This window comes from Balaenoptera borealis (assembly GCF_965194805.1).
Source record: "Balaenoptera borealis genome assembly, chromosome: 11".
NCBI classification, from domain to species: domain Eukaryota; kingdom Metazoa; phylum Chordata; class Mammalia; order Artiodactyla; family Balaenopteridae; genus Balaenoptera; species Balaenoptera borealis.
The window spans coordinates 6205797-6225380 of NC_138868.1; the positions used below are offsets into that span (position 1 = coordinate 6205797).

Consider the following 19584-nt stretch of genomic DNA (forward strand, 5'->3'; position numbering starts at 1 on the left):
ACCGTCAGACTGGGTTGAGGAAGAATTAGCAATCGGTATAATATAGAAAACTAAGCAAATGAAAAAAACAGGGCAATTATTAACTCCATGAAAAATAAGTACACAAAAAAGGTAATTTAATTATAGCCCAATTCTTGGCTCTGTAGTAAGTAGATAACTTTCACACAGTAATCCAAACAGTGAGTATGGATTTCCATAAAAACTGGGGAGAAAAGGAGAGGGCAGGGTGCTCCCACAAGAGAGCTATAAGCCTCATCTATTACAATAGGGAGCCAAGAAATAATGTCTAAGCATAAACATATTTAAAGAATAGCTAAGAGAACTGTAGCATGGGAGAAGTACTGGGGAATGGGGAGAGGCTTGCAGGATCTTAGTTCCCTGACCAAGGATTGAACACGGGCCGCTGCAGTGAAAGCGTGAGTCCTAACTGCTAGACCGCCAGGAAATTCCTGAGAGGCTGTTTTCTTGTTATAAACTGCCTAATTCCATAGTACTAAGTAGGTACATGTTTTTAGATACTTAAAAAAAAAAAAAAAAGGCGGCGGCACCACTCGCCTCATCTTTTTTTTAAAAAATTAATTAATTAATTAATTTATTTATTTTTGGCTGTGTTGGGTCTTTGTTTCTGTGCGAGGGCTTTCTCTAGTTGTGGTAAGCGGGGGCCACTCTTCATTGCGGTGCGCGGGCCTCTATCGTGGCCTCTCTTGTTGGGGAGCACAGGCTCCAGACGCGCAGGCTCAGTAGTTGTGGCTCACGGGCCTAGTTGCTCCGCGGCATGTGGGATCTTCCCAGACCAGGGCTCGAACCCGTGTCCCCTGCATTAGCAGGCAGATTCTCAGCCACTGTGCCACCAGGGAAGCCCTCTCCTCATCCTTAATGTACAGTTTCTTGGAGCTCTAACTGGTGAGGGCATTGGGTATCATGCACAGTTTCTTGCTTTGTATTGCTTTATTTACACTGTCCAGACCAGTACAATTCACATATTTTTTAATAATAGGTACATTGTATTACATCATATAAATTCACGTTAGGTGTTGGGCTTAGGAATAGTTTCTCCACTTTCATCATCATGAATAACTACGAGTAGAACCCAGATCAGACTTCTTTGTTCCGAGTTAACACAGTTCATCACTTCACTGGGGTGAAAGGGATTGTGAGGTCATCTGGCCCAGCCCCAGTGACACAGCTCCAGTGACAAGGGGCCCAATACCTGCTAGGGCAGGCCCTTCCATCTCTGATAAGCTCTCTCAGAAAACTCTTCAGGTTAAGCTGACATCTCTCTGACTGACAGCGACACTCGCTCTTCCTGTCTTTCCATTTCCAGACGAAACCTCCTGCTTATTCCAACTGTGCCTCAGTCGGCTCGATCTAGAAAGTCCAGACCACCCTGATCCAATTGGTCTATGTTTGCGAGTGGCTGGACTGTGCAGAGAGGATGGGGATGGGGCTCTTTCTCTGGTCCAGTCCCCCTGCTTCTCTTAACCTGGCCCCAGAATGCATTCCCTGGGGAGAACAGGGGGTGACTGTGGGCTGTCCCTCACTGTCTCCGGCACAGAGGCTGTCGCCTGGCAGAATCGATCAGCTTGGGGCCCTTGGTCTCAAGAGCAAAAGCTCTGCACTTACTCCTGTCAAGTACCCCCTTTCTGGAGTTGACTCCTTGTTTCCTCTAGAGGCGCTGCCAACTCTGGGATGTTAGAGCTGAATCTGGTCAAACTGCCTCATTTTACGCTTGGGGAAACTGAAACACACAGGGATTTGGGTACTTCCCACAAGCCTGAGCTGTCTGCCACATGCTAGGCTGTACCTGGTCAGACAGAAGATACCGGTCTTTCCTCAGGCAGTAGGGTTCCTGGCTCACAAATGGCTCAGGGCGGCCCTGGCGGTGCTAACCCTAAAGAAGGCTGTGAGGTGGGCCAGGCAGACTAGCCAGGGGGCTCCAGGAAGCACCAAGGGCCCAGACTGTGGGTCTCTGATGCTTATGGTCTAAACACGTACCTTCGTTCAATCTTCAACCTGACTCAACACCTACGGTCCATGCCTTTCCAGTGAATCTCTCACACTATGGCCACTGCCCAGTGAACTTGCCACTCACCTGACCGATCTGGGCTCCGGGGCATAGAAGAGCATCTCGACCGGCAGTTCTAGGCTTCTGCCTCCCGAACCCCCTCCCCAGGACCCCAGAGACGCCCCTCCTGTGTGCCGCGGCCCCACCTCTGCTCTGCCTAGCTGAGCCTTCCTCTCCTGGGATGCTTTCTGGGCACGAGCATCCAAGTCAGGAGCAGCAGCTGTGTGGTCTTCCGAAGCCTGGCGGGGGCTGGGCCACTAGCGCCTGCACGGCACTCTCTGCCCCCCCGCGGCGGCTTCTCCCTTGGTGATCTTCATGGAGGATCACAGGCCTGAGACCTTGGCTGAGCCCAAGACTTCCTGTGGGAAGGCAGCTATTCCCTGGACACCCTGACTAGAAAGAGGGGCCCCCTGCTGAGCTCACGAGGGGAGATCAGAGCATGTGTTTTGCCTGCAAGCTGAGCTGGCAGGAGCCAAGCCTCTGGAACCCCAGGGAGCGACAGGGGGCTCAGTCTCACCGAAGAAAAGCCTCTGACTGTCTCAGGCAAGGCCCCAGCCAATTCTGCAGCAGCAGCAGAGTGACATGCCTAAGGGAAGCGGCAGACAAGGAGGCTGGGCCTATGCCCTCATCTCACCTTGAGCACTTCAGAACTCTGCCTTCAGACCTGGGAGTGGTTTCTGGGGAAAAGTGGGGAGAAGAGAGAGCCCAAAGGGCCAATGCCTGGGTTTCCCTGAGGAGGACGGAGCCCAACCTCCTGGGGACTCACCGACCTGCTGCTGCAGGTCACCCAGTGGTCAGGGTGGTGAGAAAGGGGCACTAGGAGAGGAGAGGGAGGCCGTCGCCCAGCACACTGCTGCACCGGAGTGGGCCTGGGGCCGTGGACTCTGCCCGGCTCAGTGGAAGGGGCTGGATCTCCCTGGTCCTGATTCCACAGGGGCTTTAACACGGGCTCAGGGGTCAGGCAGCTGCCAGCCCCTCACTCACAGGCATGCTGATGTGGGCGCTCAGCAGGGGTGCGCTCTGGCCTTCTCGGAGCACCAGCACCTATGGAGAAGGTGCCCAAGGTAGTAGGGGGCATTCCCCCTCTACCCCTGCTCCTGCAAAGGCCAAGCACGGCCTGGTCTGCACTGGCCCTAGTGCAGGGCTCTGTCAAAGGGGAGGAGGAGGCTGGGAGGCCTCTACTGGGCAGACACCCACCCCGTCCTGGCAGCCACCCGGGGGCCTTGTCCGCACTCACTCACACTGACCTCCCCAACTAGTACCAACGGGCAACCTACCTTGATAATGTCTGAGATGCCCTTGTCACTAAGACTCTCCACAAAGGTCTCCAGGGGGTAGTTGAGCCCTGGCACCAGCAAGGGGACCTAAGTTTGGGGACAAAGAGGTAAGGAAGTCAGCCCTCATGCCTAGACGGTGTTTGGTAGATTCCAAAGCACTCTCATACCTGTTGTCCCCGCTGAACTTCAGTGTGCCCTGGCAGGGTGGGCAGGGATGACAAGCCCGTTTGAGGAGGATGTGGGCTCAGTGGTGGGAGTGAATGCCGCAGGGCTGCATGCATGTCCCTAATTAAAGCTAAACCTTTTTTTTTTTTTTTTTTTCCCCTTTTGGCCACACCGCACAGCAGGTGGGATCTTAGTTCCCCGACCAGGGATCGAACCCGTGCCCCCTGTAGGGGAAACGTGGAGTCCTAACCACTGGGCCGCCAGAGAAGTCCCTAAACCTAAACCTCCAACCAAGTCCAGGGCTATTTCTTTCACATCCCGAAGTCTTTCTCAGTTTCTGGTCCTTCCAACTTAGGGTCAAACCTGGACCCGGGGGGAAACCAGGCTCTTCACTCTGGAAGAGTCCCCTTGGGGCTCCCATTCCTGCTGCAGGAGTGGCTGGAAAACAGGGTGGGCTCTGGGACCCCAGAGCACCAACAGGCTTCTGAGAGCAGCACCGGTGAGGCCTGAACTCTCACTGTTCTCCCAGAACCTGCGGTGTGCCTCCCTGAGACCTCGCACAGGCTGGGAGAAAAGCAGCTGAGGCAGGTCTCGGGGGCTCCCCCAGGGCCCCTGCTGCACCCTAGTCTGGTCTGTGGCTGTAGCCACTTGCCAGCTCCCTCACCTCTGACCTGCGGACATCTAATCCGGCCCCGCCCCACCCTGTCTCACTCCAGGTCTCAGTAAGGTGGGTCCAGTACCTTGAAGAAGGCCCGGGGCAGAGCATAGAGCCCCTCGTTGTACAGGAAGCAGACCAGCAGCCCCAGGATGGGTCGGGCTGTTGAGGTGTTCTGCAGGTGAAGGGTGAGCTTAAAGGTGGGGCCCAGGCCCTGAACCTGTGCAGAGGGTGGGGTGGGGAGAAAGCCCGTAGGACCTAGTGGCCTTAGGGGCCGAATACAGCCTACCCCAGCCCTGCCCGCCTGCTCCCCCATCAGCGCCCTCAAGTCACCTTCCTCGAACCGCTCTAACGCACTGTCCATCCGCCCCTCAAAAGGCACGGAGCTCAGAAGCTTGGCTCCATGTGCAAGGGATGAGCAAAAGCCCAGAGCGGAGAAGGGGCTCGACCGAGGCCACGCAGCAAGTTGGTGGGAGGCACAGCTGGCCTGGGGAAGCCGGTCCTGGCTCCCACCTGCGTCCGCGCCCCGCCCCGCCCCGCCCCGCCCCGCTCTTCGCAGGGCCTGGCCCACCTCCTCCTCTCGTCCTCTGGTGGCTGCAAGGATTTCACTTTCCTCCCTCTTCCCCTCGACTGCTCTGCAGCCGCTTCCTCTCTGTATCTATCCACTTTCTTTAGGGAAAGAGACATCAGAAGCCCAACTGGATCAGACAGCACACCTCAGGGACCCATTCAGAGCCGGCTGGAGCCCTGACGACCTTGAGGTCACTTGTGTCTGAGTACAAGGGCCCCGCATCCTCCTTGTGCCAGCGTAAGTCTCGGGATGGCCCCTTCCCAGTACCGGGCAGTCCGAGCTCCTTGGGCTGCCGGCAGTTACCGAAATGAACAGGTTTCTTCCCTGTACCACAGCTGTAAGAGTCCCTCCAGGCTCCTGGGAAGAAGCATCCCAAGGTGACCACCTGTGTGCCCTGCCCCAAGTCTGGGGGCTCGTCTGAGGCACCGCATGGAATGAGGGGGCTGGAGAGCGTGCCCCACTCTGCGGCCAGCCAAGGGGAAGAGGCGGCACAGGGAAGAGAAGGTGAGAGCGCTCTCACAGAGGAGGACATGAGACTTGGGCCCTGGGCCTCTGGGAAGGCGAGAAGGGGCACGGGGCCTAGTTGCCTTGGGATCCGCTCCGGGGCTGAGGGGGGCCCGTCCAGCCCTGACCTCTGCCCCTCTGGCCCTGAGGTGGCCTGATGCCCCCCGCCACGTGGGTGCTCACCACAGCGTGCAGCTTGAGCGGCTCCCGCGCCGTCGCAGACACGGGGCTCAGGCTGGACTCGAGGGCCTGCACGTAGGCACGGGCGGCCCGGAGGCGCAGCAGGTAGAGGTCTGCCTGGAAGGTCCGGTGCATGGCTGAGGAGGCACACAAAGGGCCGATGCTGGACATGAGGCGGGAGGAGGGGGCAGGGCTGGGGGAGAGCGTGCTCAGGCGGCTGTGGGGAGAGTGCAAGAGGAAGGCACAGCGGGCAGAGGCTGGGAACGCGGGGAACAGGAGCACCGAGGGCCCACAGCCGGCCTCTGGTGACACGGGACGCTGCGGACCACTCCCTGCTCCTCCTTCCTGGTTCTCCCACCACCTGGCTGCCCACACAACCTCAGCCTCCTTTGCTGGCTCCTTCTAGTAAGGGCTGGGGTTCCCTTGAGTTTTGTCCTTGGTCCTCTTCTCATCCTGTCTTCCTCGCTGCACCATCCATGTCCTGCCCCGGCTGTGACCACCCCAAAGAGGAACAACCGCGAGCTCCTGAGGGCAGAGGCGCATCAGGGCCCGGCCCACGTCTGCACCTGGTACTGTGCGCTCATTTTTGGCAGCTCGGCGCCCAGCCTGCCTGCTGCTTCTAACTGCCTGATGGGCACCTCCACCTGGACGTCCCATCAACCCCTGAAGCTCAACGCTGTGGAAACCAACCTCACTTCCCTAACTCCGTCACTGGATCCCCATGCATCAAGTCACCAAGGTTCACCCCTCACAGTTAATCATTTGCCAAGGTCGGATGACTCTTCCTCAAGGCCTCTCCAGAGCCCACTCCCTCCCCTCCATCCCGCTGTCCCTACTTTCCAGACTGAGCACCTTGGTCAGCCAGTCTGTCCTTGCTCCTTGTGCCTGCGAGGAGCCTTCTGCCATTCAGAAGCTTTCATCTTTATGTTATCCCATCCTTTCATCTTTCCTTTTTCCTCTAATACTTTCACAGTTTATTTTTAATTTACCCAGAATTAACTTTTGTGTTTGGTATGAGGTAGAGTTCTAACTTTTTTTCTAGAAACAAGTTGTCCTAATTATGTTTTTTGGACAGTCTCTCCTTCCCCCACTAATTTGAAATGACACCTCTATCATATACTGACTTTCCACGTGTACAAGGGTCTGCTTCTGGACTTCCTAAACATGCCACTGAGCTGTATCAATTCCCATACTGATGCCACAGCTGCTAATTCCTACAGCTTCATAGTTCATTCTGCTATCTGACAGGCTGAGTCTCCTCATTCTTATTTTCCCCAAACTTCTTAGATGTACTCTTAGAATCAACTGGTCAAGTCCTCAAAATAAACCCCATTGGGATTTTAACTGTAACTTTGCTATGTTTCTAGATTAATTTCAGAAGCTGTTAACTAATCAACAGCTTTACAACTTTAGGTCTTACTACCCTGAGACTTCGTAAGTCTCATCATTTAAATATTCAGGTGGTCTTTCCTGTTCTTTAAAGCAGTTTTATAATTTTCTTTATTAGACTTTGTATGTTTTCTTGTTAAGTTTACGTCTAAGGATTTCTTTGCTATTGTGAATGGAGACTTTCTCTTTTCTAACTGGATACTGTTGGTATATACAAAAGCTATTGATTTTTGCTATTTTCATTATACCTTAGAGAACTTCCTAATTATTTCTCTAATATATCAATTGCTTCTCTTGGGTTCTCTAGGCTACAACAGCCTGCTAGCTATTTTCTTTATCCTGTAATTTATCCTTTAAACTGTAAGCCAGATTCCTTTCAAAGACAGAGGGGGTTGAGTTACTGTATTTTTCTGCTTAACATCTTTCCCATCTCTCCACTACACGGAATAAACCAAAACATCTTAACTTTGCATTCCAGGCCCTTTCGGAGCCAGCTGACCTGCTTTTCCAGCCTCCCCTCTGGCCACTGAACCTTCCTGCAATGCACCCGCAGCTACATGGCAGATGCTGCTTATATCCAGGTAGGGCCAGCCCTGTGCCTTTTCCCAAGCCTCTGCCTAAATCGCCCTCCCCTCTCCCTCTCTGGCTGGTAGGCTTATAATCATCTTTTAGGGTCAAATCCAATATCACCTGTCTCTGAAGCCTTTCCCAGGCTCCCAGGCAAACACACTCCCTTGTGTGTCTCAACAGCCCTCTGCAGAGACTTATTCTACACCTGTCATGCAACGTGAAGTTAGCAAGGTCTACTGAGCTCTTTAGGTAGGGACTGACCTAATTCTAGGCACCTGGCACAAGGCCTGACATAATCATAGGTATTAAGTGAATGAATGAATGAATGAATGAACAAAAAGAGCAGGAAAATCAAATAGGATAAGGAAGAACCTTGATCAAATTCTACTTCTCTCATGAGAATTCCTGCATCTAGAAGTGGCTGCTCCTTCCTCGAATTCTAGGGGCTCTCGCCCTCACCCACAGCACCTTCCACCTTGAGGTCTAGCTCTTTGTTGGCAGGGTGTACCTCCTAGGCTGTCTCTGGGCTTCCAGAGGCATGAGACCCACCCGGTTCACCCAGGTCTCCTCCCACTGCTCAGGGCACCCAGGTGGCATTCACCCAGTTCCTGCTGCTTTGGCGCAAGGGAGGAGGAAGAGGAAGGAGCCGGCCTGAATCTCACCGGTGCCGGCTTCCCGCTCTCGCAGTGTCTGATCCACATAAAGCCGGGTCTTTCGGGGCATGTTAAGTTTCATGGCCTGGGCTGGTGGGGGACCTGCTTCACCTCCCCCCTCCACAAACACTGCTGTGCGCTTCAGGATCTTGATAATCAGGCCACCACCTAGGGAGGAGGACAGACAGAAGCAGATTTGTCCTCCCCAGTTCTACCCTACATTCCCATTCTTTCTTCCCAAACAATCTGTCTCATATCGACCCATTTCAGTCTTCCTGCTGAGACTCTGAGTTTCTGGAAGGAATGAAGTGTGTCCTACCATTAATTAATTCATTCATTTAGCAGTTGATTTACTTGTTTATTTTTGGCTGCGCTACTCTGCTTGCAAGATCTTACTTCCCTGACCAGGGATCGAACCCGGGCCCCCTGTAGTGGAAGAGCAGAGCCCTAACCACTGGACCGCCAGGGAATTCCCTAGCAGTTATTTATTGACCACTGTGATGTTCCTGGCATTGTGGCTGATACTGGGGTGAACTGGAGACACAGCCAGGGCCTGGCCCCCAGGTAGCGACATCAGACTGCTAGTGAGCTGTCCCCAGTGAAGGCCCAGCCCAGACAGGACGTGTGTCTGCAAGCCCTGCTTTCCAAACCCAGGCCCACCCATGTTCCACATCCGCCTCCTCTTCTTTCCCAGGATCTGGCCTATCTCACTGACTCCCAACTTTAAAACCCTTGCCAGGCCTGACTCTCCTCACCTCGTGTAGTCATGATGAGGGTGTGATCTTCCCGCCCATAGCGGCCAAAGCAAAGGCTGGTCACTGCATCCTACGGTGGAGATGTCAGAGTTTAGCTGGGATAATGACTCAGTGAGGAGAGCAAGACTGGGGGGAGGGGGATAAGGCTGGGAGACCCCAGGTATGACGTAAGAGGTGAGATGTGAGGCGAGGCCTGGAGCCACGCCGCCTCTAATCCCAGCCCCCTCCTCACTGCCGCGGCCACAGTTCCAGACTGAACGTCACTGGCTTTGGGGTCAGCTTTCTAAGGGGTCTCCCAGCCTAGTCTTCCTCCCCAGTGTCTTTCACACTGCTGCCTCTGCTGCCTTTCAAAAATACAAACACGACCACACCTATTCCCTGCTGAAAAACCTCCAGTGGCTTTTGCCCTCCTTGTTAGGACATTCAAGGCCTTCCGCATCTGACGCCAAACTGCCTTTTCTATCAGTTCTCTCCCTGCCCTTTCCCCAACCCGCACACCACACCGCCTGCCCTCCCAGCAGCCTGTGGTCCAAACCAGCTGCTTTCCAATTTTACATTGTGACATACGACACTTTATACATACAGGTACACAAAGTTTCACATGTGATATATTCTGAACTTCTTTTTTCTGGTTCTGTTGCTGGCCTATTAAATTGATTTTGTTTGAAAAACTCTGGTCCACGTTCATCAAACTACCTGGATTCCTTTAAAGAACACTCATGCCTCTCAGCCTTTGTTCATGTTATTTCCAGTCTGGAATATTCTATCTCCATTTATCCACTCCATTTATCGAAGCAGACTGCTTCAAGGCCCAGCTGAATTGTGATTTGCCCTGTGAAATGGCTCCTGAGTTCCGTCCCCATTTATCCTTCACCACCGCCCCCAGTCACTAGGCTGCCTCTGTGCTTTTTCAGTGCTTTGCTCTGCTTTAGTCTGCCTTGTATTTGAATCAGCTGTGTCTCTAGCTGGCTATCACTTCAGACTGTAAGTTCCCTGACAGTAAGGATTCAGTCACTGATTTATCCTTCTAATACAGTGAGTTGTGCATATGAGATGCTCAGCGAATGTTTTCAAAATGCATCAGAAGTTAAGGGTGGCAGGTGGAGTGGGGTCAGGAGAGGCAGCTAAGGGGCCCCACCGGCGGGAGCGGGGCAAGGAGGAGTCAGCAGCTCACCGGCGTGCGGATGACACTGAGCAGGGCCTTGTCGCGGTAGATGCGGACCTCTCCGTTGGCCAGTCCGGCCATGACGGCCTGCAGGCCCCGGGAGCGCTGCTCCAGGAGGTTCATGGTCAGGATGGCCGCGGGCATCTGCACTGTCCACAGCCTCTTACCCTGCAGGGGGGACGGGGGACGGCTAAGTGTCTGCAGGGGGCTCAGGGCTTAAGAGCGGAAAGAAGGGGTGGCTGGAGTTGCTGGGAAGGGAAGGCCAGAAGGGCTCGCCTGCTGCGGGGGCGCTGAGGAGGCACGGGCGGAAGGGCTGGGGCTGCTGCTCGCCCGGAGGCCACACCTTGTGGGTGAAGCCGTGCAGGCTGTCTTGGTTGCTGCCCACCACCAGGACCTTGTGAACCCGGACAAGCCCCACAGGCTGGGCGCTCAGCTCGATGCAGTACTTGGGGCGCTTGGAGTCTCTGTGGAATAAAGACACACTCTCCCAGCCCCAGAGAAACCCTCTCTCCTTCCCCGGCTGACCTTCCTCTTTCCAAGCCCCACAGACTATCCTGGCAGGAACCTTGGCCCACAAGCAGATGACTGTGGTATTAGTTCCACCTCTATGACTTAGTAGCTGCATGACCTTGGATAACAGGAAGTGTGTCTTCCCTCCTAGCCTTCCTCTCAACTTCACCACAGTAATTTGTGTGATAACCTGGCATTTACCAGTTTACAGTGAGCGTACCGCAGGTTAGACAAAGTAATGGACCGATGCAGTTTAGTAATTTATCAGAAAAGCATGAGGAGTTTACTCTGTGTAAATGCACTGTTCTCAGTTTCCTGGCCTCTGAGTCTTAATTTCTCTTATCCAGAAAGTAGGGATAATTCCTGTCTGTCCATCACAGGCTCTAGCCCACCTTTCTTAAATCTGAGCCAGAGTCATCTCCCACCTGCTGACTCGTCTGAGAGCTTCCCCACTGGTCTCCGGGGCTCCTTCCAAACTACCCTCCACCCAGCACGGTAATCTTTAAAAAATGTAAACGGGTCATGTCATTCTTCTGAGTAAAACCCCATAACAGTTTTCTACTGCACTTCGGATAAAATCCAAAATCTTTACCATGTCCCACCAGGTCCTGCATGACCCGACCCTGGTCTCTACGTCATGTCTTGCCACCAAGCTTGAGTGGCACATGACAATGTCTTTCCCACCTAGAGTTCGCTTAAATTTCCTCTGCCTGTAACACTCTTGCTTCACTTTTTGAACAACTGGCTCCTTCTTAACCTTCAAGTCATCTCCCCAGACAGGCATTTGCTGATCACCCTGACCCCATTATTTTTTCCCATTGAGCCTAGATTTTTCCTCCATAGCATGCATCCAGTTTGCAATATTATCTTGGTTTGTTGACTTTAATATCTATCTTCCCACAAGGGCAGGGACTTTGTTTATGTTTTGCTCATCAATATATCCCCAATACCTTATACAATGCTTAATACATAGTAGGTGCTCAAAAACATTTCTTGAATTAAAAAAAATGACTGTTGAGAAATATCAAACTAATGCATAAGGAAATTTCACATACCTATAAAAGCAACAGAACAAATATGAGAGACTATTTTTATTTCTTCTAATATCTGATTGCATCACTCGTGTTACGGCCACCCAGCCCGGTCTCTCACTTTGCCAGGCCCCATCGGACAAGCCTCCACACGTCCCCTGTGCTCAAGGGCTCTGCCTCCTATATGAAGTTCTCAGCTCTTTCCATTCCCACATTCCAGCCCCAAAGCCCCCTGCTCATCCTACAAGCCCTCAAAACCACCAGGTTTCTGAGATGTTCCTCTGGCCCCAGAGACCACGGATGTGGCTACCTTCTCAGCATATAGATGTTCCCGTTGCGGCAGGCAGCAGCAAGACGGAACTCCACATCGAACTGGCCAGAAACCTCCAAGAAGACGGGGACGCTGGGTAGGCTCATCTGCAAAGAAGAGACTCAAACATCCGGATTTCCCTGGAGCCCCAGCCCTTCCCTGACCTGAAGTAATTCCTCCAAGTCCCAATCTCCTCACTCACACCCTGCTGGTCACAGTTTAAACTTGTACAATTTTTCTGGAAGGAAACTCAGCAACGTGTAGCCCTTTGACTAAACTAGGCCACTTCTAGGAATGCATCGTAAGGAAGCATTTAGATAAGCACACAAAGATGTTTGGGCAAGGAAGCCCACTGCGGTGGTGTTAATAATAGCAAAAAACTGCAAACAAATGTACAATAGGTGACAGGGTACATCTATATAATCAATGTTGTGTGGCCTTTGAAAAGGCTGGTGTGGTTTTATATAGATATGGAAAGATATTGATAAGCTTCTGCTACATGAAAACAGTAGCTTACATGATCCTATACCACGAGGCCATATTTGTAAAAAAAAAAAAAAAATTATGTAAAGTTATATATCTGTGTCTAAATATGAAAATGTCTGGAAAGACTTATGCCAAAGACTTATCTGTGGGTGGTGGGATTTGGGCATATATATCTTTTTCTTTTCTTCTTCTTTTTTTATTTTTTGGCCCCATCACATGGCATGTGGGATCTTAGTTCCCCGACCAGGGCTTGAACCCGTGCCTCCTGCAGTGGAAGCACAGAGTCTTAACCACTGGATTGCCAGGCAAGTCCCTATATCTCTTTCTTTACGCTTATCTACATTTTATAATTTTCTACAATGAACACATATTACCAAGAACTAACTGGGGGGCAGGAGATATTGGGGAACGGGGGAGGGAATGGAGCCTGGGCCACGGGTGTGCCCACAGCCAGGCCCCACACTGACCTTGGCCAAAACAGTGAAGGCCTCTGGGTCCAGCACCAGGAGCTCCTTGTTCTCAGTGCCCAGCACCAGGCAGGACACAGCGTCCTCGTCAGCCAGGTTCTTCTTTAAGGTGGTCATGGAGGTGATGACTGTCTGCAGAGGGACTCCAGGGGTCACCCAGTAGCTCCCCTCACACCGTCCCCCCAGATGCTCCCAGGACGCCCCAGGAAGAAAAAGGGCAAAGGAGGAGGAAGAGTATCAGAGATGTGACAGAAGATTTATGTACAAAGGTGTTTACTGCAACAAACCTAACTTTCTAACAAAAGAGGATTGTCTAAGTCAATTATAAACTATCTGTATGATAAAAAACCCATGCAGTCATTTACAAAAATCACATTTTACAAGAAGACGCAATGACAGGGAGGATGCTTCTAACGTATTAAGAGAAAACACAGGTAAAAAGTTATGTTAGTATTATCCCAGTTTTAAAAAAATATATGAATAAAAAAACATGCTGGAAAGCTAAACCCTTAAATACAAACACTGGTTATCTCTGGACAATGAGATCATAGGTGATGTTTAATTTCTTCATTGTGATTTCCTACAGTTTCTACAGTGGGCATATGTTCTTTTTCTAATTGTGATTGGAGAGAAAACAAGAGAAGGTGATGATCCCTTTTTTAGGAATTTCTCCTATGGAAATAATTTAGTGGGACTAAAATGTTTCTTTGGATAAAGCTGTTCATTATGTGACTATCTTTAAGACAAAAAAAAAGGAATGATCCTCAATGCCTAGTGGAAGGAGAAAAGTTATAGAAATCTGGATGTTAGTGGCTCCCAATCATGTAACCATGGCACATACTTGGAACGATGGCCTCCCCAAAACTGCATCTCTTAAGAAATACTTACTTAATTCACTTACTGATTTTAAAAGTACTCAAAGATAGTGACAACTGTGGACCTGAGCTGCTGATCAGCAGGAGAGAACAATGTCTCTCGCAGAACTGTCTAGGGCTAGCCAGATGCTGCAGTATGTGTTGGTCAGTGTGTTCGGCTCACGTGGCCTCTACAAGAAGCAGCCGGTTCCCCTGCGGCTTTCTGAAATGCAGGGACAGCTATGGGAGCCCATCCCTGGGCTAGGGTCAGGAAACCCTAGGTCAGGAACCACTGGAGTTCATCAACGAATAGGATCATCAATAAAGCCATTAAAAGCATAACTAAGAAAAATATGAAGTGCATAAAAAGGAGACATTTCTTCTCCAATGACCTGCATGTGAATAGTTACATAAACTATGAATGAAATAATGAATAATCAATGAAATAATCAAGGGGCCACTTGATTAAAAATGGAGTTCTTCAAGACTAATGCTTAAGATATAATGTTATGTACTCACGGGAAGCAGGGTATAAAAGCATATTTATAAAGGAAATGTACCAAAATGGTAAGAGTACCTCTGAGTAGTGAGTGTAGTCACTTATATTTCTCCTTTATATTTCTCTTTATTTTCAAAGTTTTCTCTAATGAAAATATATTACCTTTACCCCCAAGATGATAAAAGTTATATAAAGCTACATAACTATATATCAATTCAGAGCTGTCACTGTGGGGCTTCCCTGGTGGCGCAGTGGTTAGGAATCCGCCTGCCAGTGCAGGCGACACGGGTTCAAGCCCTGGTTCGGGAAGATCCCACATGCCGTGGAGCAACTAAGCCCGTGCACCACAACTACTGAGCCCATGTGCCACAACTACTGAGCCCACGCACCTAGACCCCGTGCTCCACAACAAGAGAAGCCACTGCAATGAGAAGCCTGCACACCGCAACGAAGAGTAGCCCCCGATCACTGCAACTAGAGAAAGCCCATGTGCAGCAACAAAAACCCAATGCAGCAAAAAATTTTAAAAATGAAAATAAATAAATAAATTTATTTTTTTAAAAAAAAGCTGTCACTGTTAACTGGAAAGTAGAAGCCCTGCAGCTTTGTGACTATATATGTGGAAGGGTAACTGCACAGTAAAACTAGTCACGTTTGTCTGTAAAATTTACCACTAATGTTACATGGTCTTTTTAAAAAACTGTCCATGTTTTTTCTAGGGAAATAAGAGAGGGGGCAGTACCTGCCGCCTGATGGACTTGGACTTGTGCTGGTTCACAAATGCCTCCATTTCACTCAGCTCCAGCTGCAGAAACCTGGACACACAGAGCACTGACACCTGCATGCCTTGGGCCTGGCTGCCCTCCCCAGGCCACTCCACAGCCGCTCCCTCCCCCCTGGGAGCTTCTGGAGCTCTGGCCCTCCAGAGGGCCCTTACCTGAGTGACTGCACAGACAAAGGCAACTCTGCCTTCTCCCTGTAAGGAGAGGGACCATCATGGCAGGTTTAGTTAAGGAACAGGGCCTGGGGGTCAGACTGCGGGCTCTGGGATGAAGGCGTAGGGGTGGGGGAGTGAGGGAGGGGTAGGAGGCATACGAAGGGGGAAGTGGGATCTCACCGGATGCCCTCCAGCATCTCCTTCAGGGTCAGGGGGTCAATGCGGTCCTGGGCCAGCATGGGAAGAAGGTACAGCGTGTGAGCACCAGAGCCAGGCAGGGAACGAGGACAACCCCGAGGCTGCCCCCTTCGCCTCCCTGTTCTCATCCCGCCCATCACTCACCTCTTTGGCCTGGTTCCAAAGGTCTTGTTCCAGGGGGTTTGGAGGCAACTGGGGCAGGGTGAACTTGAAGTAGGGCCTGAGATTCTTATACACATACACACAAGGGCCTGATGCGAGTGCCAGCGCTGGTGTCCGGGGTTCGTGTTGCTCCATGAGGAAGGTGGCAGCAGCGGCTGGCAGGGCAGGTAGCGGGCTTTCGCTCAGCACTGTGGGTCCTTTAAGCACCTTCAGGCGGGGCTGCTGCCCACCTGGGCCAAGGTCCCCCACCACCAGCTGTAGAGAGAGGCTGGTTGATTCCAGGCTCAGGGTCTAAAGACCCCCCTACTGCCCCTCTTCTTGGGCTTAGCTTTTTGCTGGTACACATTCATATATGCTCACAATGCACCATGGGTGGGTGGGGGAAGGGCAAAGGCTTTACAATAAGGCTTGCAAGCCGTGTGATCTTGGGAAAACTGATGCAACTTCCTGAGCCACAGTTTTCCGACGTGCAAAAGGGGAATACCTACCATATGACACTTGTAGTGAAAATCAAATGAGATAATCAACTAGAGAACCTAGCGAGGAATAGGTGGCAGCCGATGTTTTCATCGTTTGTTCAGTAAACATTTCTTCAGGGCCTGCTCCATGCCAGGTACTGTTCTAGACACTGGAACAGTTGCTGAGGTCAGTGGGGGGCCTGAAACTCATATCTGGGCTCTGAGGCCTGGCTTCCAAACGGGAACAGAGCTAAAGATGCAGAACCAATCATGCAGAGCAGGATGTGCTCTATGGACCCAGAGAGGAGAACCAAGCTCCTCAGCCTATCTTTTCCACCCTCCAAGCCACTGTAGCTGTCATGCAAGCCCATTCTCCTGAGTGAGGCCTTCAAGGCCCCTCTGATCTGGTTCCCAACTTGTTTTCTAACACCTCCCTATCCATGCTATGCTCCAGCCAGAATGGGGGCCGCCACAGAACGCCCAGATTCTGAGCATGTACAGTGTGCTAGGAGCCACACCAGTAACTTCACGCATCCTTTCATTTAATCCTAGCAACAGCCTGTGAGGTAGGTACGATTATTAGCCTCATTTCACAAATGAGGAAGCTGTGGCTTAGAGATGTTAGGTAAAAGTCACACGGCTAGTAAGTGGTAGAGCTAGGACCTGAACCTAGGTCTGTCTGGATCCAAAGCCAGTGGTCTTAACTATTATTTCATATTGGCCTCAACTTTCTAATTTCAAATTTACTCTTTCCAAATATGCTGTGAACTTCCAAGCCTCTCTGCCTCTGCTTGTGCTGTTCCCTCTGCCTGGAATGCCCTCCTCTCTCCCATGCCTTCTTGGTACACTTCATTCATCCTTCAGCACCAGTTCATGTTACTGCCCTCTAGTGCCTCCTGATAGATTCACCGTTCTTTCATTGGTGCTCCCGTAATACTTTCCATATATTCTATTTTAGCATCCACTCATCTACCCCAAAAATATTTATCAAGTATCTAATTTGTGCCAGGCACTGGGTTAGATGCTGGGAATCGACAGTAAGCAAACTAGCCATTGAAAAAGTTATTACACAAAAGCATTACCATTTCACATTAGTTATTGGGTCTGTGATTTCTCTACCCTTCACTGCTATCAGCCCAGCGCCAAGCATGCACTAGGTGTTCAGTCAACATTATGGATGAATTAAGGACATTGTCTATATCTCCTTCTGACTATGGACTGACTCATTTCTGAGTTTAGTGAGTGCACAACACCTGACATACAGAAGGGGTTCACTGTATGCTTGCCGAACTGTTGAATGATTTATGGATAGGAATTTGGGGGCCAAAGTCACCAAATCCTACTGCACAGTCCATGTAGGGTATGATTCCCTTCAAGTTGTCCACATAACACACCCATTGTGGGTTCACTGCCCTTGCTGAGGGCTGAGCTGACAGACCGAGGTCTGCCACCTTTTACAAACTCGGTAAACTCGGCCTCTCAGAATCTATTTTCCCACTAATAAATAATATTTATGTATGTGAAACTGCCTCAAAGAGAGTCTAGTCCAGACATGTTAACTTCCTTTCTTTAGCCCAATATATATCTCAACCTTTTAAAAACCTGTGCCTTCAAAATTTTTTATCTTTTTTTTTTTTTTTTTTTTAATATTTTCTTGACTGCACCATGCGGCATGTGGGATCTTAGTTCCCCAACCAGGGGTCGAACCCACACCCCTTGCATTGGAAGTGTGGACTCTTAACCACTGGACCGCCAGGAAAGTCTCCCAATTTTTTATTTCTTTATTTACATTTTATTTACTTACCTTTATACTTTAAATTAAATTTAAAATTTAACCTTTTTATTATGGAAAATTTTCAGTCATATACAAAAGTAGAGAGACTCATATAATGAACCCCCAAATACTCATCATCCAGCTTCAACAATGATTAGCTCATGGCTAATCTTAAAATCTATGCCTTTTTTTAAAAAAAAAAATTTTATTTATTTATTTGGCTGCACCGGGGTCTTAGTTGCGGCACGTGGGATCTTTAGTTGCGGCATGTGGGATCTAGTTCCCTGACCAGGGATTGCACCCAGGTCCCCTGCATTGGGAGCATGGAGTCTTAACCACTGGGCCACTAGGGAAGTCCCTATGCCCTTTTGATAAACATAAAACTCTCACTCTCCTCCCTTCTACTTTCCCTCCAGAGTAACGCCCACCCCCAACCAAGGGATGTGCCGTTCCAGCAAAGAATTACCTCAAGTTAACAAAATTAAGAGGCTTTATCTTAGTATAATTTCCAGCAGCATTTTGCTTTGCTTTACTTTCCGCAGTCTGTACTGTGAAATCAACAGGTTCTCTTCACTTTCCACATTAAAAATAAAATTTAACCCTAAATGTGCTTTTTCAAAGTACACGTTAATCCCAGATTATGCTGAGCTTCTTTGGAGCCATCGGGAAGTCTCACCTCTGGGGTGATATGCTTACCTTGTACTCCCCGTCCCCATGCAAATCTGCCAGCTCTGGAAAACATAAAACAGCCATAAGCCAAGGTCTCAGAATTCTAGAGGCTTCACTACAGAACCATCTGACTCCTCCGTCCCCCAAGAACCGGGGTTCCTGGTCCCAGAGACTCACCCAGGCAGGCGGAAAAGGTGTGGATGTTGGCCATGGGGTCGTAGTGTGCATCCAGCCATTTCGAACTGGCTTCACTGCTGGGAGAAGAGGGAAAGAGTTGCGGGGGGGCGCGGAAGATGAATCCCAAGGGAGGGGAAGAAAACTTGCCGGAGCTGGTTTCTGAGAATGAGGTGTGTAGGGAGCTCTGAACTAGGGGTATAGAACATCTGGGTCCAAGTCCAGGCTCCACCACCGGCGCACAGAATGACCTCGAATCACCCACACGCACCCATTCACTCCTTGGGCCTCAGTTTCCCCACTTGATCTCTAAGAGCCCTTCAAGGACCGCCAGCGCTGCTGAGAACCGCAGGAGCCCAGATCCCGGGGACCAGGGCACCCTCTTTACATAGGTAGGAAAAGAGGCCTCCAGGACCCCAGCCTTCACCTCTCAGCTCTGCCGCTGTCGGAATCCGACGAAGACGCAGCAGCCATCTTCTCAGGCGTCACCCTGGCAACTAGCTCCCGCAAGCCGCCGCGCAGCGCCTAATAGAGCCCGGGTTCTGGAAAGCTCGCGTATAAAGGTTCCGGGCGCTCAGCTTTCCGGCCCGGGACGGAGAGGCCAGCGAGCAGGATGCTCTGGCTTCTGCCGGGTTTCTAGCTACTGAGATGCAATCCCTCATTCCAGCTTATATCATTTATCCTTGATCCTTCCAGTAGGAGCTTCTGGGCCCTGCAGCTCAGGGTCAGCGGCAGGGCCCTCTGGCTTTGAGCCCTGGAGAGGAGCCCTTCTAGTGTTTATGAACAGCAAAACTAACTCCTCCCCTCTTCATCCTCATGGTTAACCGGGTGGAAAAGAGGCCACTCCTTTTCTCCCTCCTTACTCTAGAGGTCCAGGCTCAGAGAAAAACCACAAAGGGTAAGACATTAAATCCTAGGATTGTGACTGAAGTTGAGGCTTTCCAGTTTTTAGGTTCCTGGAATATTTTAAAATAGAAGAAAAACCACGAAGGAGGACGGCAAAAATTGTGCTATGTTCATCTCTTGACTCTCTGTACATCCACATTTAGAGGTGATGTCAAAATCCCGTTGTGGATGGGAGCCTAAAAATGACCCTCCTTCTCCCT

General features: G+C 50.6%; 1 protein-coding gene across 4 annotated transcripts; it reads right to left on the reverse strand.

The window, feature by feature from the left end:
- Nucleotides 1-575: 575 nt before the first annotated feature.
- BBS1 (Bardet-Biedl syndrome 1) lies at nucleotides 576-19554 on the reverse strand. 4 transcript variants are annotated; one of them, XM_082340847.1, is made up of 17 exons: nucleotides 18906-19554; nucleotides 18482-18555; nucleotides 18332-18366; nucleotides 15386-15658; nucleotides 15224-15270; nucleotides 15044-15082; nucleotides 14849-14921; nucleotides 12754-12885; nucleotides 11801-11907; nucleotides 10293-10413; nucleotides 9959-10117; nucleotides 8785-8854; nucleotides 8039-8197; nucleotides 5421-5554; nucleotides 4248-4382; nucleotides 3343-3429; nucleotides 576-3109 (listed from the first exon to the last, which is right to left on the reverse strand). In XM_082340847.1, the coding sequence occupies exons 1-17, from the start codon at nucleotides 18950-18952 to the stop codon at nucleotides 3023-3025; spliced, it is 1779 nt and encodes a 592-aa protein (XP_082196973.1). In that variant the 5' UTR covers nucleotides 18953-19554; the 3' UTR covers nucleotides 576-3022. The 4 variants fall into 4 exon arrangements, with proteins under 4 accessions (XP_082196973.1, XP_082196974.1, XP_082196972.1 ...); XM_082340848.1 differs by having other exon boundaries at nucleotides 4248-4337; nucleotides 18482-18558; XM_082340846.1 differs by having other exon boundaries at nucleotides 18482-18558.
- Nucleotides 19555-19584: the final 30 nt, after the last annotated feature.